At 39.8% G+C, this 19,057-nt stretch overlaps 2 protein-coding genes and 1 long non-coding RNA gene across 6 annotated transcripts; 2 read left to right on the plus strand and 1 right to left on the minus strand.

Annotated features, from left to right (window-relative positions):
* Positions 1–1,622: 1,622 nt before the first annotated feature.
* hoxa11b (homeobox A11b) lies at positions 1,623–5,248 on the plus strand. The gene is made up of 2 exons (XM_078239796.1): positions 1,623–2,296; positions 3,548–5,248. Exons 1-2 carry the CDS (start codon positions 1,648–1,650, stop codon positions 3,778–3,780), a joined length of 882 nt encoding a protein of 293 aa, XP_078095922.1. The 5' UTR covers positions 1,623–1,647; the 3' UTR covers positions 3,781–5,248.
* A 363-nt stretch (positions 5,249–5,611) lies between these two features.
* On the minus strand, positions 5,612–15,753 carry LOC144510366 (uncharacterized). Of its 4 annotated transcripts, none has more exons than XR_013500624.1 (6): positions 13,938–14,233; positions 12,251–12,368; positions 11,113–11,227; positions 10,861–10,962; positions 7,707–7,778; positions 5,612–5,799 (listed from the first exon to the last, which is right to left on the minus strand). It is a non-coding gene; the product is annotated as an uncharacterized LOC144510366 (long non-coding RNA). The 4 variants fall into 4 exon arrangements; XR_013500625.1 differs by having other exon boundaries at positions 11,113–11,241; XR_013500626.1 differs by lacking the exons at positions 11,113–11,227; positions 13,938–14,233 and adding an exon at positions 15,673–15,753.
* LOC144510345 (homeobox protein Hox-A10) lies at positions 14,817–18,359 on the plus strand. Its single transcript, XM_078239788.1, has 2 exons — positions 14,817–15,782; positions 17,343–18,359. Exons 1-2 carry the CDS (start codon positions 15,023–15,025, stop codon positions 17,615–17,617), a joined length of 1,035 nt encoding a protein of 344 aa, XP_078095914.1. The 5' UTR covers positions 14,817–15,022; the 3' UTR covers positions 17,618–18,359.
* The last annotated feature ends 698 nt before the right edge of the window (positions 18,360–19,057 follow it).

Genomic DNA, 19,057 nt, shown 5'->3' on the forward strand with positions numbered 1-19,057 from the left:
AAGATTAAATTGTCAACTCCTTACCAAAAAATGTTTCCTAGTGGAGAGATTTTTTTTCAGTGCATGGAATTTAATTTAAATAGAAGGTCTTTCTGGCAAATGTTTATGGCAAAGGTCCTTTTTCCCAGGAAACCTGTTTGTTTTGGCACTGCGCAGTTGTTTTTGGAACATCAAAAAGCTAATTTGTGACAAATTCTAAGGCAAAGTTTAACTCCAGCTCTTTTCTACAGTCCCATTCTTTTCAGCACATCAGGATTCCTCGCATAGCTTTCAGACTTGTTGCGTGTATTTGAATCAAAAAGATTGCTACACGGAGATACTGTACTGAAATAAAATGCGATTTATTAGCGACTTTTCAATGAATGCAATCCTCACTCAGCTAAAGCTATTCAAAACATCTCAATTGTGCACTAAATCTGAACCTGGTGCTTATTCAGTTGTCCTTGGTGACACTTTATAGAAATATGGAAAAATGCACCCATGGCCAATGTCAAATAAAGCAGCATTCCCTTTATCCGCTTTTGCTCACGTCTGGCTGCTCCATCCTAAACTTATTTTCAATGGGGGCAAGTGTTCGTTTTGGAAGAACGCATTCACACAAGTTCTGCCTGAAGTGCGAATTTGGCCCCGCGCATTGAGATCTTTTTTGACGCTGATAGTTCTCGGTAGCCGCCTAAGCGGATAACTGGTTTATATAATTTTGGTGAGTGGTCGAAGGGTTTTTGCATGTGGTGGAGTTGAACGTGACCATGCCCGCTTGTGAGAAACAAGAAGCAGCATAGCAATCTTAAGGGGGGAAAACATCCTAGTCACCTCATACATTTGGCAGATTTGTGTGCATTCAATTTTTTTTAGAGGAGAACTGATCTAACATGGATTTGGAAACTGTCAAAAACGCAAACAAGCGTAGGTCTATGTCGAACTTGTGGAACGGTCTAACTTTGCTTCTCCACGTCTCTGTGTGCTCTCATCTTCTTCAAAGAGAGAGAGATTATTTTGCATAAAGCACGATTTAGCCATTTAAAGATTGCACTCTCACCGTTTTATACTTCAGTAAAATCTCTTATACAGCTTTAGTCATTATTCATTAGTGATTTCACACATTCTGTGCAGGCGAACTAGGTTTGCTTTCATTAAAATGGCAAGGAGGAGAAAGCAAAGGGGATTATTTGCCAATAAAAAAAAATGCCGAACAATATTCTGGCAGAACCAATATACGTGAGATAGGTCAAAAACCGCGCTTTCTGGAAAATAGGCAGTTTTTTGTTACATTTCCACTGCGGAAATCGTTACGTGTTATTTCCACGTCCACCCTCGCTTCTAATCAGCTTGTTGGAGCGACGTGAAGTGAATGTGCCAAATGCGTCTCTGGTGTGAAGGCTGAACACCTTCACAGTATTATTCGAGCTTTCATTCCCCTCTTTAGAAATGTGCAGAGCTTAGATGTAAAGAGCTTTGCGCTGTTGGTGCGAGGGGGGGAATCCAAAGTGATGCATGTCAATTTCTCCAGGCATCTGGTCACATGACTAGCTTGTCCCTGCGATGTATGGAGATACATTTCCACGTCAGCTTACGTTTCCAAATTTTTACTCCGCGGATCAGCTTCAAAGAGGCAGCAGCATCTAAGGACCATGTTTAGCTGTGCGAATGCAAGCTATTCTTGCGCTAGGGGACCCCAAGCAAGCGATGATGGATTTTGATGAGCGGGTTTCTTGTGGCTCTAATCTTTATTTGCCTAGCTGTACCTATTATGTCTCGGGTCCGGATTTCTCCAGCCTGCCTTCTTTTTTACCCCAAACGCCGGCTTCTCGCCCCATGACATACTCTTACTCGTCCAATATCCCCCAGGTTCAACCTGTGCGAGAAGTTACCTTCAGAGACTATGCCATCGATCCCTCCAATAAGTGGCATCACAGGGGCAATCTGCCCCACTGCTATTCCGCAGAGGAGCTGATGCACAGAGAGTGCCTGCCTGCCAGCACCATGGGCGAGATGTTAATGAAAAATAGCGCCAGCGTTTACCATCCCAGCTCCAACGCGTCCTCCAGCTTCTACAACCCGGTGGGGAGGAACGGGGTCCTGCCGCAAGGATTTGACCAGTTCTTCGAGACAGCCTACGGTTCCAGCGAGAATCAGCAGTCGGAGTATTGCGGAGAGAAGAGTCCAAATAAAGTGCCGTCTGCGGCAACTTCAAGTTCGGAGACTTCCAGGGTGTCCGTGGAGAAAGAGACGAGCCCCGGGAGCAGCAGCCCGGAGTCTTCTTCCGGCAACAATGAGGAGAAAGGCAGCAACTCCAGTAGGTAGAGTCAGTGCCCAGTTGTGAGAGAAAGTTTTGCGATCTCGCGCGCTGCTGTTAAAATTTTTATGTGCTGTTTTATAAGCATATAAGAGGGTTTATGGATGGCCTGTAGATTTCCCAACAAAACTTTTTTTATATAAATGACAGGATCACGTGTTCAGCTCTGAAATTGGCCGTGAAATAACTCCAGCCAATCGCTGCATTAAAATACTTCCACCGGCACCTCAAAAAGTGAGATTGGGGTTAAAAATCCGATCATTTATATGACTGGGTGCAAAGTTAGCAAAATTGGCTGTTGGCGGCTTGCGATCTTTGCGTGTATTAATACAGCTCAACAATTCTATAAAACACACGTGTTGACACAAAAACTCTATTTATAGGTTGTATTCAGTTCCATGAGTAACCGCTTTAAAACATAATGTGGCAAAATGACATTTTTAACAGCTATATAAATACTGCAATACCTCTAGCATAGAGCTTTCCATCATAAAAACTTATTTCAGGGCCGGGTGACCGTATTTTATTTAATAATCGCATTTTATAGCTCGACGTTTGATCGACGCAGTTCTAACGGTGCAATATTGCCTCTGAAGGCAGCTCCATGTTGAGTTTTACAGCGCAGAATGACTAAAGAATTAAGCCCCCTCCCCTAAGGAACGGATTGTTGCTACCAAGCATCTTTTGAAAAAAAAAGACAGCTCAAGTTTCCCATTCCCCAGTCCCTTTTAGTTTGAACTCAGCAGATAAAATAAAACTTTTTTTTAAAAAACTTTCTGCTTTTCCTCCATTTGCTGTCTTTAACGCACAGATAGTGGGCCGCCCCATCTTAAAGAAAAGCGTTCCCCTTTTCAAAATAAAAATTGTAGCTAGTCCCTGGATGCGGGAAGCTCATTTGTAATTTTGAAGTATATCATTGGAATGGGAGCTAGCATCAACTTAACAATTCCACAACCATTAGAACTAATACAGATCGAGGCAGCCATCTTTTGTCCCAAGGACCAGTCAAAATATGAAAGAAAAGAGGCGGTTATGCTTTAGAGAACGATTCGGTACTTTGGACACTGCTGGGTGAAAAAAAGACTATTGTGTGAAAATCAGGAGCTATGGAGACCCCCCCCCCTCCCCCTTCAAACCCCCAAGCCCTGTGAATGTGTGCACAGCAAAGCATATATTAACAACGCATGGAAAGATGATGTCTCCTCTACACTTCCAATGATCAAAGTTTAACGTACTGTTTACCTGTTACAGGTGGCCAGCGTACACGCAAAAAAAGGTGCCCCTACACCAAGTACCAGATCAGGGAGCTGGAGAGGGAATTTTTTTTCAGTGTTTATATCAACAAAGAGAAGCGGCTGCAACTTTCCCGGATGCTCAACTTAACCGACCGGCAAGTGAAAATTTGGTTTCAGAACAGGAGGATGAAGGAAAAGAAGTTAAACAGGGACCGCCTTCAATATTACACCACGAATCCATTGCTTTGAGATTAGACTGAGATTCCAAAGAGGCATTTCTCCTTCCTAACTTCGCCTTCTACGAGGAAAGCGACCAGGGCAGAATGCAGAGGTAAAATAAAACTCAAGTTCGAGTTTGGGAGCAGACACTTTGGTACAGTTTTAACAGGCCGGACAACTTTGCAAAACTAAATGGGACGTTTAGTTTCAACTTAAAAAGAAACTAACTGGAATTAATGTTCATCGTTTATTTCACACTCACAAACATACACACACACTTACTATTATATTCTCACTTGTGTGATCTACATGCTTTGTACAGAGGGGTCTCAAGAGATTATTGTTGGGATACCAAGGTGAATGTTTGGATTTAGTTCAGCGAAACAGATTTGTCTTAATTCTAAGAAGAATGCAGCTTCTATATGAACACGGACCTGTGTATGGGAGCCCTAGGAAAACGAATTGACTGTTGTGGACCAGCTGCAATATAAAAACAAAGTAATAAAATGTGCGCATGCTTTAGATTAGGAAGCTTTCAGTGGCGCTCACTATCAATCACAAGTATTGGGTATATATATTTTTTATCTTCAGTTACAATGAGTAGCAACCAGCCTGGTTCTTTTGTAACTGAACCTTCCGTCGGTGGGTGGGGGGGGGGGGGGGGTGGTGAGGCGATTTTGCGCGTCAATTCTCTAAACAATGCCTGCTCATCACCGCTTAGGGCACTGAAACTTGTCTATATGAAAGGCAGATTAAAACCTACATCTCTACAATAAATCCCTGTTTTGCCCCCCCATAAATAACGATGAGTAGTTCCCACCCCACCCTCCACTATCCCAAATGGAGAGCATGCATGTAAATATCCAACCTGGATTTCATTCTCATAAAATGGCTGCTGATGGGCTCAAAGGCGTTTTTGTGTTAAATTCATAATCGCCACCAAAATAAGCAAGTGTGATTGAATTCTGTTTAGAATGTAAAGTTTGTACCTTTTTTGCCGTGGTACTCTCTGTATAAACACTTTACCGTTGAAAACATAGCTTGGAATAATACGATTTTTGAAAACAGGTTACTTTATGCTTGCTGAAGCAATCCGTGAGTGTTTACTTGTACTTGACATATTGTGCGTCGTCATTTGGAAATGCAGTTTTTACTTTTAACTTTTGAAAGAGGAGAGATACTATCCATGATGGCATACTTGAGCACAAAGTATTGTAAATATTAGGCTCTTTTGGTACAATATGAATGTGTATTTACAGTTTTAAATAGGATTAGGGTTTTAAAAACTGCTGCTCATGCATCTATTATTTTCACGGATTCCTTCAAGAGATGACAAGTTTGCAGTACTTACAATATTGAAGCCATCTTTATCCGTGTGAACCAAAGACAGAAACTTATTTTCCTTGAACACATACGTGTTTTATTGCACAATGGTAACATTTCCTGTACTTCACCGTATAATCTTTTTATAGGCCGACATAGCTATAGGCCGCATTGTACAACTATCGCCTACCCGTTACCTGATAACATATACCAGCCTTTAAAAATAGTTCTCTTTATTATACCAATTTAATTTAAATGTTTCGTTGTGGCCATTACCCTCATTAAAATAGGTGATTTCCTTGTACTTTTCACATAAAACGACAGACGACAGCGGCTGAGTGTTTGCCTTTGCCTTTTTTTGGGGGGGTGGGGGGTGGATAGGGGGATTATTTTAGATTAATCTGAAAAACACTGAAATGTATTAAGAAGGTTTGAATATGCACCGCAAACCGTGGTGCTTTTTTACATTAAACATTGAAATTTTGAAAAGAAATACAAATTCCTTGAAGGGGAGGTCTTAATCAAATGCTGTTTAATTAAATGTGATGCCGACATTTGCTTAACATTTGTATATAATTTATATTTATCAGTTTGATTAAAAGGGTGTAAGATTTGCATGTATACTGTTCAGAGAGCGCACAGTGGGATGCAAGGTGGAAATTCTGCTTGTTCTGGAGGACGATCAATGTAGGCTTCTTCAACTTTGCTGGGTGTTCAAGGCGAAAACTAAAACACATGCAAAGAGCTGTATTATTGTGCATTTCATGTACGTAATAAACAATCATTAAAGCTGGATAACATTCCACATCATTCTATATACATGGGTATGCTTTTCTTTAGTTCACTTCCTGGAAACTTGGAAATCCAAATCAGATTTTGGACAATGTAACACCAGTTCGCTTCTTAATGGCAGAATTGAACACAACTTGACAAAAAAAAGAGGTTGAATTGTCAGAATTCGGATTAATTTAAACCTAATTTATTTTGCAAAGGCAAATGTTGATTCCGAAATTTGGATAATATCGCGAATTTGATTTCCCTTATTGGCAAACATTCCATTGTGTTTGATTGGGTTTGTAGGGGCCCTAGTTTAGCATTGACTGTAATAGCTTTCATTTGTACTACAATATTTTTTAATGCCAGTTTGCATTCTCTTTTCGTGCTTGTTTCCTGGCTTTGAACTTCTGTTGCGCCATGGACGTCACCTCTAACCTTGGTGGGGGGGGGGGGGGGGGGGGGGTAGTGAAGGGATAATCAGGCCTGAAGCTTCTACACACTGGTTAGACTCCCGCCGGAGGTAGCCGGAACCCGATACAATTTGTAAGAGTCTGACCAAGAGTTCGAGCGAGTTATGATCTGGCATCATGGAAGTTTAATGTTGCATGCAAGGTTGTTTTAATAATGGATGATACTGGCTGTGATTAAAGATTTGAGCGTAGCTTTTAGCTCTATGAAAGAGGGAGTTGAGATCAGCGTTGTGCCGGATTAAGGGGCTGTGGCATTCAAAGCAAATGACAAGGGATCGTCTCTGTTGCTGTGGTTACTAACAGCAGGACAAGCTATAAAGCCCGTTTAATGTGGCTCTTTGCATATTTGTAAGAAAACCGCAATATATTTAGAATTCCAAATGCGGTGGACATAATCAAATAATTCGATTTTAGCTGTTCTGACGTTCTAGGTATCATTTTGCGTCCGTTCTTGGGTTTTGTAGCTGCCACACTAGAGAACTGTGACAATGAATTAATTCAAAGGACGTTCAGTCCACATGGTGGCGCCATTTAGATCAATGTCAAAGCCGCTATAGGGCAGCAAAAAATCCATAAGCAGAAATACTTGGTCCATCGTTTTTCCAAAGCAGGAGTTCCAAAAGAAATATGTTCGTTTCTTAAATCCGAATCGAATGCTGAAGAACTTCGCAAGGTAAATTAAATCCAATAGGCCCGGAATATCCCAAAAGAGCTCCCAAATAATCGTTTTTGCTAACAAAGGTAGGTGAGTGGACTCCATGTAGACACAACATGGAGGTTTTATTCGACCCAAATCCACATAATAGTTTAAAGGTTTTTCAACCCGCTGGATAAATGTTACGACATCAGTGTCAACGAAATAAATATCACAGATTTTTTGTCTCAGCTAATGTAGCAATCAAAGATTAGAGAGCTGAAAGGTCCGTTTGAAATTTCTTTCATTTCGTCGGGAAACCCTCTGGGAAAGGGGGGCTGCCCGGTTTCATTTCACAGCAGACTGGAATGGAATTTTCCAATGTAGGATAGTCGATACGATAAAGCTTACCGTTTAAGTAATACACTTTGGTAAGCCATTTTATAGCAGTAACAATATGAAATGCATATTGAAAGATTTGCTGGTCATGAAAGAAAGATTTGGTTCAGGAATTAAGCTTTTATTTTACATTTCCGTTTAATCCTACATTTTCTGTAGCACATTTTCACTTTTATAAAGTATCAACAAAACGCTATCATGAAAAAACCGGCATGCCTGTTCTTAGAACTTGATGTGCAATGTTAAATTAAATTGATTTCTAACAACCCGGGCATTTTGTATTTTCATGACGCGAATCCCTAAATGATCAGATGTGTTATTTAAAATCTCAGATAAAGTTCAAATATACTTACCCGTTGATCTTGGGTGTGGGGTTCAGTGTACGGCGCGTTTCTGTAAGTTGTCTGCTGTCTTTTCATTGGGGTCTCCCGTTTATGGAAAAAAAAATCAACCCTTTATTTAAAGGAATAATCCATTCTGGCTTTATCTTTATCTGTTTCTTAAATATTGATTGGAAGTTAAAACTCCAACTGAACCGCCGAGATTGCCTGATGCACTAAGTTGAGATTTGCCGTTTCTATGCCAGATCGGGCAATGTTTGTTTCGCATCAGTTCAAAGTTAACTTTAAAATTTAAAGAATCATTGCACTTGTTGCAATTTTAGGGATATTGCTTTTTAAAATCGATAGAACGCCAGCTTGTTTCTATTGCACGCACCAGAAGAAATTAAACGGTTAAATCAGGAATGAATGGAATGTATATTTACAGAGTATTTTCCTGCATATTTTTTCATTCAAACGTTGAATGTTTTTTTTCAAATATGGACGACTAAATAACAAAGGCATTTAAATCAAAATAAAACAGCCTCAGATAAAGCAATGGGATGCAGAACATTTGACAGAAAATCATTTTAGTTCTGGAGTTATTAACTAAACAAACGCGATTTTAGAGCCGTTTTGAAGTAAATTTGTTGTGAACATTATACCTGTTGGTCTTAAATTGCATGTGCAGGAAAACAAATCAAAATTGTCCTGTAGAACATCTCTTTCGGCAACGCTTCCCTCTAATAAACTGCCTAGCTAAAGTTACCCGAACAAACTATATGCAACAACTATTATTGTGTTCATTTTTATGTAGTATATGCATTGGAAGTAAAATGTGTATATAATGTATTTTTGTTCACTGTGCTTCCGTGTATACATGTGTAAATTTACGTGACTGTGTTTATCTAGTGAAAGATTTGGTTAAAAAAAAAGCTATGCATGAATTGCTGTCTGGTTTTAATCCGAGTTTTTGCTTTAGTTAAATTGCAACTGACTTCGTTTCTAAATCCGAATAATGTTCAGACTGTAGATTTGCAATATATTTTCTCCCTCTCAAATCATCTCTTTGTTTTAGACGATATGACAAAAACGACATCTTCCAATTCTTACGGTGCTTGTTATTTTAATAAAATGATAGCTAGTGTTCGATGCATGTTATGAAGCATAATCCCATCAAGAATCAGTATAACCTCAATATTTAATGCATCTGAGCCAGAAGCTGAGGCGAATTCAGCTCACAGCGCCCCCTGGGTCTAAGATCAGCACTTGCACAACAGCACACAAGTGATTCATTCTGGGTTTGCTTGCTGTAAAAGGTGTAATCTGGCATTGAATAACTAAATTATTTTGATAATCAGAAGTTAATAAATGCAATTAATAAGAGGGTTCTGTTTCTGCGGGCAGTCGTTACCTTTACTCCCACAATAACCATATATTGGCAATGGTAGCCTATTTGTAAGAGGTTATATATTTAAAAAGAGACGCCTTCAGCAATCTCCCTTTACTTTTGTTCGGAACATAGGATTACGTGTTCCAAAAAAACGTCTCATAGATAACAATTGCCAAAATAGAAACATCTTAAGTGTATGCAAGTATTAAACAGTTCGTTAAATAGGTCAGGGGTTTCTCAAGTTATAACTGGATAAATCCCCCCCAAAAACCGGAGAAACAGTGAAGATTTTACACGTGAGATTGCCAACACTTTGCAACTGTGAAGAATGAATAAGAAACAGTAAGAGGAACTAAAGAACAAACATTAGCCCCGACCTGCCGCTGTGAGCTTCAATTTAACTATTCGGAAAATAGAACCGTCTAGACATCTCAAAGTTAATTGCACATTCATCGATTTTTTTTTAGATTAGCCAATTTCTTCTTTTGCGATTTCAGAGAAAACGCACGGTAACCGCTTTTCATTTTGTGCAGCTAGTAAAATTTTATAATCATTCATATTCAAGGACATTTTCGAGTTAGCGCCCTAACACGTTGCTTTGCATGCAAACTTCCGCAGTGTAACAACTGAACTCCGCAAGAGAAATAATAATGTGTGTTAACAAATATTTCGCTAAAGAACAGCCTTGTTTCTATAGCAGTGAATTGCCAAAAAAAAGATAGCTCTGGTTACAGTAGGTTCTTTGTTTAGAAGAGGGAAATGTAATAGTGAAAGGTTAGCGTTTACTTTATTCTGGATCATTGAAGCTATATATTAAACAGAAATAGCATGTGCACACTTCATATTTGAAGACGTTACGCTGCATTTTGCTGTAAGACATTTGTCATTCCGTTATGTTATTGAGCGATTTTAGATTGAGCATTGATACCACAAATCCTTCTTTGTTCTGAGGTATCAAACTATTGAATGATAGCGTTCCAATCAGTGCAGTTCTACACAGGAGACTAATGTGAGAAATTTGTTGTAATTGTATATTTTACGCCGAGACTTTATTTTCGATGTGGCACATAACATGGGCATTCTTTTGGTTTGTGACCTGACCCCCGCTGCGTCACCTTCACCGTGGCCTAAGTGACTGAATCGCAGTATTTTGGGGGTGTTGGGAGGGGGGGGGGGGAATAAACCCAATGGACAATTCAATCAGCGGATTTCAATAACGCTGTGCACCAATTTACATAGAATAACGCCAAATAAAATCAGAATTCGTGGATCTGATTGTAAATTATATAAATTAACATCAAGTTACCTTCCCAAATAAACCGCTCCGTATTTCAACAAAATCCAATCAAAACCTCTTTAATTCTAAAGCGACATGGAAGGATATATCTGAGCGTGTCGGCGCTTTTCTGTCTTTATGTTCATGTGTTTTGTATGTGTGGTTTCTGCAAATGTGAACATTTTTCACCTGTATTCTTTGAAGGGAAATTAGCGTCTGAATCATTGAAAGACTTTTTTTAAAAGGGAAACCGGTATCAACGTGTCATTCATAATACTGCACAGGAAACAATTCACTCTATTCAGCCTAGATAATAGATTTTAAACCCTGACAACAAGGTCCCCCCCCCCCCCCCCCGCCCGACCCTATTTCCATCGGAACATTACTTTGAGTTGCTGGAAAAGTTTTTAATTGAACAGCTTTGAGTGACAGAAACTGTTGCTGATATATAAAATGTGTAAATGGTTCCAGTTTTCACCAGGAGCGTAAACCATCAACTTCACATTTAGAACGTTTACCTTGTGAAATGTCATGCATTGTTCATATTCGGACTCGGTGGATTCATTTCGAATCACAAACTTCCATCGCTATCCCTTTGTTTTCATTGCTTAAGTGGATTCCTAGTAGATAATTGTAGAAAAAGTAAAATTGCTGAACGGAAATCGCTTAAGATAAAACAAATTAATGTATTCATATTTTACTCCAGACATTTCCACTGATCTATTTAAGCAAATATGTTTTATTATTTACTGGGATTAATATTATCATACCAACGCGCGTTAAACAGTCATGTGCCCATTTCTGTTGTATTTTATGTTTTAATCGGTCTTGCTGTGAACGGTAGAAGTATTTCACCCTGCTTTCTGATTCGATTCCCGTTTCTTTCTGTTGGAATGCATCTGTTAAAAGATTGTTTAAGCAACACTGTTTGCTTCTCTCAGTTTTAAACCATCTTTTGTTTAGTCTGAGCAATAAGTGCCCCCAAAACTATTCATCGGTTCCCCTGCAATTGAGTGCGGTTGCGACAATTTAACAAATTATTTAGAATGATAGATTTAAGATAAAGGAAGCTTGAAGCGATTCCAACATGGACAAGTTCTTTGCCTTTTGATTTCAATGCTCTTGACTGCGGTCTGTGTCCTTTAGATTGTGCTTTAAGAAGAAACTCTGTATAAGATTCCCATTGGGAAACTTTTAAAAATTAACTCCAGGACAGTTTGCTCCTTTTTTAATGTACTTTGTGTTTTAAACTTCAAATGTAAAAAAAAGAAACACTAATACCGTGGGGTTGTCAGTCTTCAGTGCTTTTATCCATAAATAATTTACACACATTCATAAAGTTTACTTTTTAAAAAGATCCATCTACAAAAGCACTGCGACGGACAAACTGTACATGGGTCTCAGATGCCTGTAAACTCTTTTAATATATAGCAAGTAAAAAGGGCGCCATTGTTTTCAGATTAATTTTTGACGCACAAAACACTTATTTCTCTTCGAGCTAGCCAGCGAATCATGGAAAATTATATTTTTTAAAAGAAAAAGGGGATATATGTTAAAATAAAGTAATCGATGGCAAGTACTGGCTCTAGTTGCTCGACTGAAAAGAACTCGCTGCGCACATACAATGGCGCGTACACTTGAAGAGTGAGGCGATTTAAAAAAAGACTTCACAAAGTGTTTCATACATTTTGTTAATGAAATCAGAGGCAAATAATTGCAAGTAAGCTCACTCCGGGCGGCAAGAGGTGGATATATGAGACTTCTCTTTGGACCTTTATTTAGGAAAGCACAGTGAAATACTCATTCTGTCTGACTTTCAGTCTTAAGTTCACGATCTAGGCTAAGAACGAGCTCGAGCTCTGAGTGCGGTCAGCCTGCTCTGTTCAGGCTTTGAAATCACTTATTTACCAGAGACCCGCCGCTCACTCCACTGATTTCTATCTTCGCTCTTACACCGCTGGCAGGACTACATATCTTTTACCTCGTTCAATGCAATGTTTCAAGACGTTTGTTTATTGCTGGAGCGCTGAAGGAGAAATGGAGAAATCATGTAATAACCACGATCAATAGAGTTTGGAGATGAGAAAATTGTCTTTGTTGTTCTTTCTTATGTCAAGGGGAATGTGTTAAACGCCAAAATAAACGTATAACATGCGGGTTTAGGCGGGATCAAAAGCTTTTTCTTATATATATATTTTGTGACGTTACATGATCAAGCCATTTTTCTGCCCCTACTCTTCCTCGGCAGAGTTAATCATATTTCTTGACTGTTAGCAATGTCGTAATTAGAACTTACGGCACCTTAGAAACTAGGAAAGAAACTTTTCCCCAGCAAATGCTTCCTGCTTCAATTACTTCCCAGAGCGTGGCTTTTTAATGTATACAGGAGTCACACGGCCCTCGCCCCGTTCCTACCAATAAAGTTCGGAAAGGGCAGGAGTGCCCTTAGAAACTGCAGCAACCAATCTACTATCCACATTACAGTTTTACTGGGAAATTGGGTTATAAACATTTAAGTCCAACACTACCAAAAAAGTACACGAAAAAAATTATCCAAACATGGAATCAATGATATATTTACCATCAGAACCCAGATAAATAGCCTGCCTTCAACACATAAACGCGCTGCTAGTTAGCATTGTACAGTAGCTTGAGTCTTTATATATGAGACTCTGGTATAGATGACAATTGTTATTTCCCTCCCATTAAATCTCCGTATGCTCCCATGATCATACGTGTCATAGGCACAGTGGGACTGCAAAAGGGAAATTTTCTTTTTTTTTGATAAAGTTTTTTTATAGGGTTTCTAGACGACCCTGATAATTCTAAGCAGTTGCTAAAAAGAAAACATGCAAGAATAAGGAATCCTCTGAGGCGGCCCCTTAGCAAACACGCTGCGTGCAAAGCCGGCCTTCATATCCCGCTGACTTTACTACAAACGATATTTTCAATAACCTGCTTTAGATTAGCAACATTTTCTGAGCTTTAATCCAGCGCCAGGAGTTAAAATAACAACAATGGGGATGGTAGTGTAGAGATGAGGCTTGCTGATGTTGGGGGCGAATTCGAGGGCGCTTTAAAATGAACTCGCAGTAAAACGCAGCAACGCCAGAGACTGAAGATTAAGTCCTTTGTCACTGTGAAATCACACTGTTTACTCCCGATCCCAACCTAAAGGCTACTTCTGCGGGCGTCATTAGTGGCTGCACTTGATTGCAGAGGTGGCCGAACAAAATACAACTAACAAGTCGCCAGTTCGGAATCGCATTGATATATGTCACATTGTACAAAAATGCCACAAAATCATTAATTCGAAGAAAAACTGTGCGCTTACATTAATAAACATACACGTTTCCTTTAGCCAAAATGTTACTTTTTGGGGATATGGTGGTGAGCTAGCATACTTCTTAATTTCTTTATCACTTAGCTTCTACCGGCCCCAGTAATAGGGATAAAAGTGTCACTTTGTCTATATTTGTCCTTGAACGCTACCTCATTCCGAAAAAAAGGGTTCACAAACCGAAGCTCCCTCTTCCCTCCTGAAGCAGGCAGGGTAATTGCAGTTTTCTTTTCTGACTTTATTTTCTAAAGTTACCTTTCGGATAGGGTGGCGAGAGAAACTCTGGATGAAGCTTCTGTTCGGCGCCTTATTTCAAATGTGACCGGTTTGTAGTTGAGCGCCTTGTAAAATTCTGTTTAACAATGTTGTTTCCCCTTTTTGAGACGAAATGATTAGATCGATTTTATAGATGTGTTAAATGCTGTCTACTGTAGCCCAGCCAGCGGAAGAACACATGGTTAAAACATTTTGAAAGAAATGTTTCGATTTCTTGAAATGGCAAGTATGAAATATCAGAAATGGTCAAGGTTCAATCAACTTCTAATATGCAATGCTGGTGAAATAGAAGAGGAAAGATAATAAATGGGTTATGTTACTTTATTAGTTTGTTGTCACTGACCTTCTACACTTAACCTACAGAGCTACAGCACGTTGCATTAACCTACTAAACTTTAGACTACAAACATCAAACCAGAAATGCAATCTAGCGGCTGTATGTTCAGACCATGCATCACAGAATAGTACTGGAAGTAACAATCAGCAAAGCCCCAGCGTGGATCACAATTATAGTGATCACTGTGGAAATGTAGCAGCAACCGGCAAACTAATCACAGGCAGACCCGTGAAAGTCAAGATTACTCATGTTTTCTCGCCTGTAGCCGCCAGGGAATCTTAGCGTGTGATTATAATTGCCTAATGTTGGGCTGAAACTTTCCTTTTTTTACCAACTTCATCTGTGAATAATTTAAAATAATAAACGGATTGCTACTATGACTCAGTAACGCCGCGTTAAGTCTTGCTGAAAGTTCTGGTGATAGCCTGTTACACATTGGAGCCCCGCTTTATTTTATTTGAAGGACGTGATTCTAATAAAGTAGAACCGAGTAAATAAAGATGCATTTAGACGCTTTTGCAGTTTACCGATTACATATGGTGACCTTATTGCAGTTGTAGTGACGCAGCCCTCCATGGAGGAGGGGCTTGTGTCCAACTGTGCCATTCGATTGGCTCATCCCGCCTGTCGTGCTGCGGAGGTATCTCTAATCATATTCAGCGTGTTTGCACAAGAAATGTCAGCCTGAACTGGATATCTTCTGCTTTCGCCAAATTACCCCACAACAATGTCATGCTCAGACAGCCCGTCTGCAAACTCCTTTTTAGTAGATTCTCTGATCAGCGTGGGCCGTGGCGGGGAAGGAACCTATTACCCCAACAGCAGCGTGTACCTGCCGCCTGCCTCTGAGCTCCCTTACGGCACCCAGAACTGTGGACTTTTCCCATCTCTGAGCAAACGCAGCGAGAACAACTCTCAGAGTATGGTCCTGACTTCTCATCCTTACATGAGCGGGATGGAAGTCTGGTCAGATCCCCCAAGGTCCTGTCGCATGGAGCAACCTGCAACCCAGCAAGTAGCAGCCTGTTCCTTCCCCCAGAATATCAAAGAAGAGAATGCATACTGTTTATATGATTCTGAGAAATGTCCCAAAAGCGCAACAGCAACAGATCTTTCCACGTTCCCAAGGCTAACATCAGATTCGTGCTCCAATAGTGACACGACTACTAGCGGCGGGGTTCCTGTCCCTGGCTATTTCCGTCTGTCCCAAGCCTATCCGACATCCAAACAGACACTTTATAACAACACGGGGCAGGTTGGGGCCTCTCCATTCGTACCCCAGTCCCAGATCCGTTTTGGAACACCCCCTTCTTCAGCTTCGACCCCGACTGAGTTGGGGAGGAAAGGAAGTGAGGGGACATCCCCCGGTCATTTAACCTGCAGTTCGGAAAGAGAAGAAGCAGAAGCTCCGGCTTCTTCCGCCAACGAAGAGTCATCTCCAGTCCCTTCAGAAAGCAGTAAAAACTCTCCTGAGAAAGAAACAAAAGGTAGGTAAATAAGAGGCAGGGTTGCGGGGGGGGGGGGGGGGGGGGGGTGGAATTTATACAGCCAGCACTCAGAAACGGGTAGACGTGGCAGGTACAGCCAACAAGCGTAACAAAGGGGGTTTTATTCTGACCTTGTGAACTTTTTATTTTTGGGCGTGAGCTATGCTGTAAAAATTAATGCCTACTATAGTTTATAGCACGGGCCCACGCTCCGGAGTCAATTGTAGCCACATTCTAAACTTGTCAGATAAGTTACAAACCACGAATCCTTTCTGCAGTTATTTAAGCGGACCGCATAGAAGGACATATTTGCACACAGGGTCCAAAGTAAACACAGCACAGCCAATAAATAATACTCAAAGGGACCCAGTGATGTTTTATGTCCCAGCGCTCTTTTTGAGAAAAAACATACAAAAAGAGAAAAGTTTTCCCAAAGTAGGAAAAGCTGAAACTCTCATCTTGTACTATCTGATGTTTGTTACTGTCTTCCCAGTGCAGACCTATTTTATCCGTCTTAGTTTAAAAAAAACACATCTGAACTTACAAATATGTTTTAGTCGTTAGTTAGATTTGACATTGTCTGAAATCCAGGTGGAGATGTCGCCACAGAAAGATTAGCATTTTGGGGACAATTTTAGTCTTAACTTTAACGAACTTGCGCAGGAACCATTTTATAAAGTCATTTCAAATAAGATGAAACAATTAGGTCTTGGAAAGGGTTGAATACATTCCAGCGATGGGGAAAACACTCCAAACTGTTGCATTTGAATTCTTCACGTAAACGCAAAACTTTGCTTCACTTACTTAGACTAAAGCAATAGATAAACGCAGATTTTGAACGTGGAGAGAAAGCGGGCAGAAAGCAAGTTGGAAATAATACTACAAAGGAAGACATCTCAGACAATGCCTCCTGGAGCTAAGCAAAATATTGAATTTTACCGATAATTTCAGTAAAACAGCCCCAGCAGTAGATAACTAATTATTAAGCCACTTTAAAAAGGAGAATGAACGAGATTCTTGTGGAATAAAATGAAACCAGACAGTACCAACTTCAAGTATTCAACAAGCTCAGTAATCATTTCAAAGAAACCTTTCAGCGTCAAAAGAGAGTTTGCAAACTGATATCGTCTTCAGTTTAAATGCAGCTGAAACTCACTTTCACACTATCTTTTGCAGACTCGTTTGAGCCCTAAAGTAATTAATGTGTTATCTTTTGCGGTCCATGTGGATATGCATAAAGCGTGCTGACAAATAGCGAAGCTGTACAATACTAACTAAAATGCAGTAGCATAGAATCCAAACAGAACGTTGAAAATTGGGAGATGTAACATTTAAGTACTTCATAACGCATCTTAAAATGTTTAGGTTTAGTGACACTTTAGCGTGATGGGTGCAGTATAGTCATCACATGTAGGCTTATATTGAAATTGTATTGCAAAACATGATAAACTTTCTTCTCTTTCTCTCTCTCTTCATCTTTTATCTCGACTACCTCTATTTATCTTTCTATTGGGTTTCTTGTTTTCTCTCTCTCTCTCATTCTCACCCTTCACTTATTAGGGGAGGTGAAAGCTGAAAACGGGGCGAACTGGCTGACTGCAAAGAGTGGCAGAAAAAAACGATGCCCTTACACCAAACATCAGACCCTGGAACTGGAGAAAGAGTTTCTCTTCAACATGTACCTGACTCGAGAGCGTCGCCTAGAGATTAGCCGCAGTGTCCACCTGACTGACAGACAGGTCAAAATCTGGTTTCAAAATCGCAGGATGAAACTCAAGAAAATGAATCGTGAGAACAGGATTCGGGAGCTTACAGCTAACTTCAGCTTCTCATGATGAGCACAAAAACTGGTTTAAGGATTTTAACGGGACATCGGGAAGCTGTGCTATTGTTACTAAAAGACTAAAAACTTTTCCACTTACCTCTGACTTCTCAGCCGTGCGCTGGTTGTAGATATTTACGATTTATGTGTTTTGTTTTTATTTGTGGCGAGAGTCTGTTTCTGTAACTATAATAATAAGTGTTGCCATTGATAAGCAAGGCATGCACAGAAGTTATCGCCCTGTATGATGATTTTTCAAACAACTGTGGGGGGGAGGGGGGACTTGACAACAATCTTTTAATTGTGCTAATTACCAATTATCAGCTAAGTAAATCAAACTTTGTAATGTTTAAATACAGATGACCCATGCTGTTAAAATAATTCCAAAATAAGTAACTACCGTATACTGACATGTTAATAGAAGTTAAATGTGAATATGCTGTAAAGTGTGTTGTTGCATAAAGATATCACAAACCATGAACAGGAACATCAGAACACATGTAAATGTGAAATATTATTGCAAAGACTGAAGAGTAGAATGTCGGACCTTTTATTCACCGCTGTCGATTCACTTTTAGAAAAATAAGAAAACAAACAAATAGAATTGATTCATTTGGGTTTGCAAAGATGAAATACTCTCCATGAGGACTCAAATTATGCTCAATCCTATTGCTGCTGCACTGTGTACGTAAACAAAACTTGTGTTTTCATGAAAGATGAATAAAATGTATTTGGTCGGAGTCCTTTGAGATAGGTATATGTATATTGTTTTTACTTCATTTTGTGTTCAATTTCTTTTTCCTTACCTTATCTGTTGAGGAAGCTTTCAGCAAGAATGGTGGGTTTAAAGGCTGGCAATTACCGTTGCAATCTATTTAAATATTACCTAGACGGTCGTAATTTGTCTGGGCTATATAGCAATGGTGCTGTAACGTTTGTCGGCTTTTGTTGAGTTTTATGACTTGCTAGTATATCTGGGTTGTTGCTGTCTTGGACGAGTGGTTTCAGTTGAGCGAACAGCCACGAAGACAGAGGAAGCAGAGCACAGCTCGGATGTAGGAAATTGATTTGCTTTGAACACAATACACTTCAGATCCTTTAATCGGGTAAAATCAGAAGAGTGTGAGGAATCGAAAAAAGCAGCAGATAAGACCTTTGGAGACATTTACGATGAAGGTAAGGTCTGTAAGAGGAACGAATGCTAAGGCCTATTATCTTATATTTGGAACTAATAGGTAAGGGGTTCTTTCTGGCGACCTTGCATCTAGTATATTTTGAAATGCCAATAGTGCTGTTCGCAATTAGAAGTGAAAGTTACTATTTCGTCTTTTGCTTGTGGCGGGGAAGAAGAGGAAAAGAAAATCTATCTCTGTAGGCTATGTCATCTGACCAGCTCTTTTCTTCAGACAAACCTTGAACTCGTGATTATTGCAGTGCAGACAAGTTGCTATGG

The sequence above is a fragment of the Mustelus asterias genome, chromosome 2 (assembly GCF_964213995.1).
Source record: "Mustelus asterias chromosome 2, sMusAst1.hap1.1, whole genome shotgun sequence".
Classification (NCBI taxonomy): domain Eukaryota; kingdom Metazoa; phylum Chordata; class Chondrichthyes; order Carcharhiniformes; family Triakidae; genus Mustelus; species Mustelus asterias.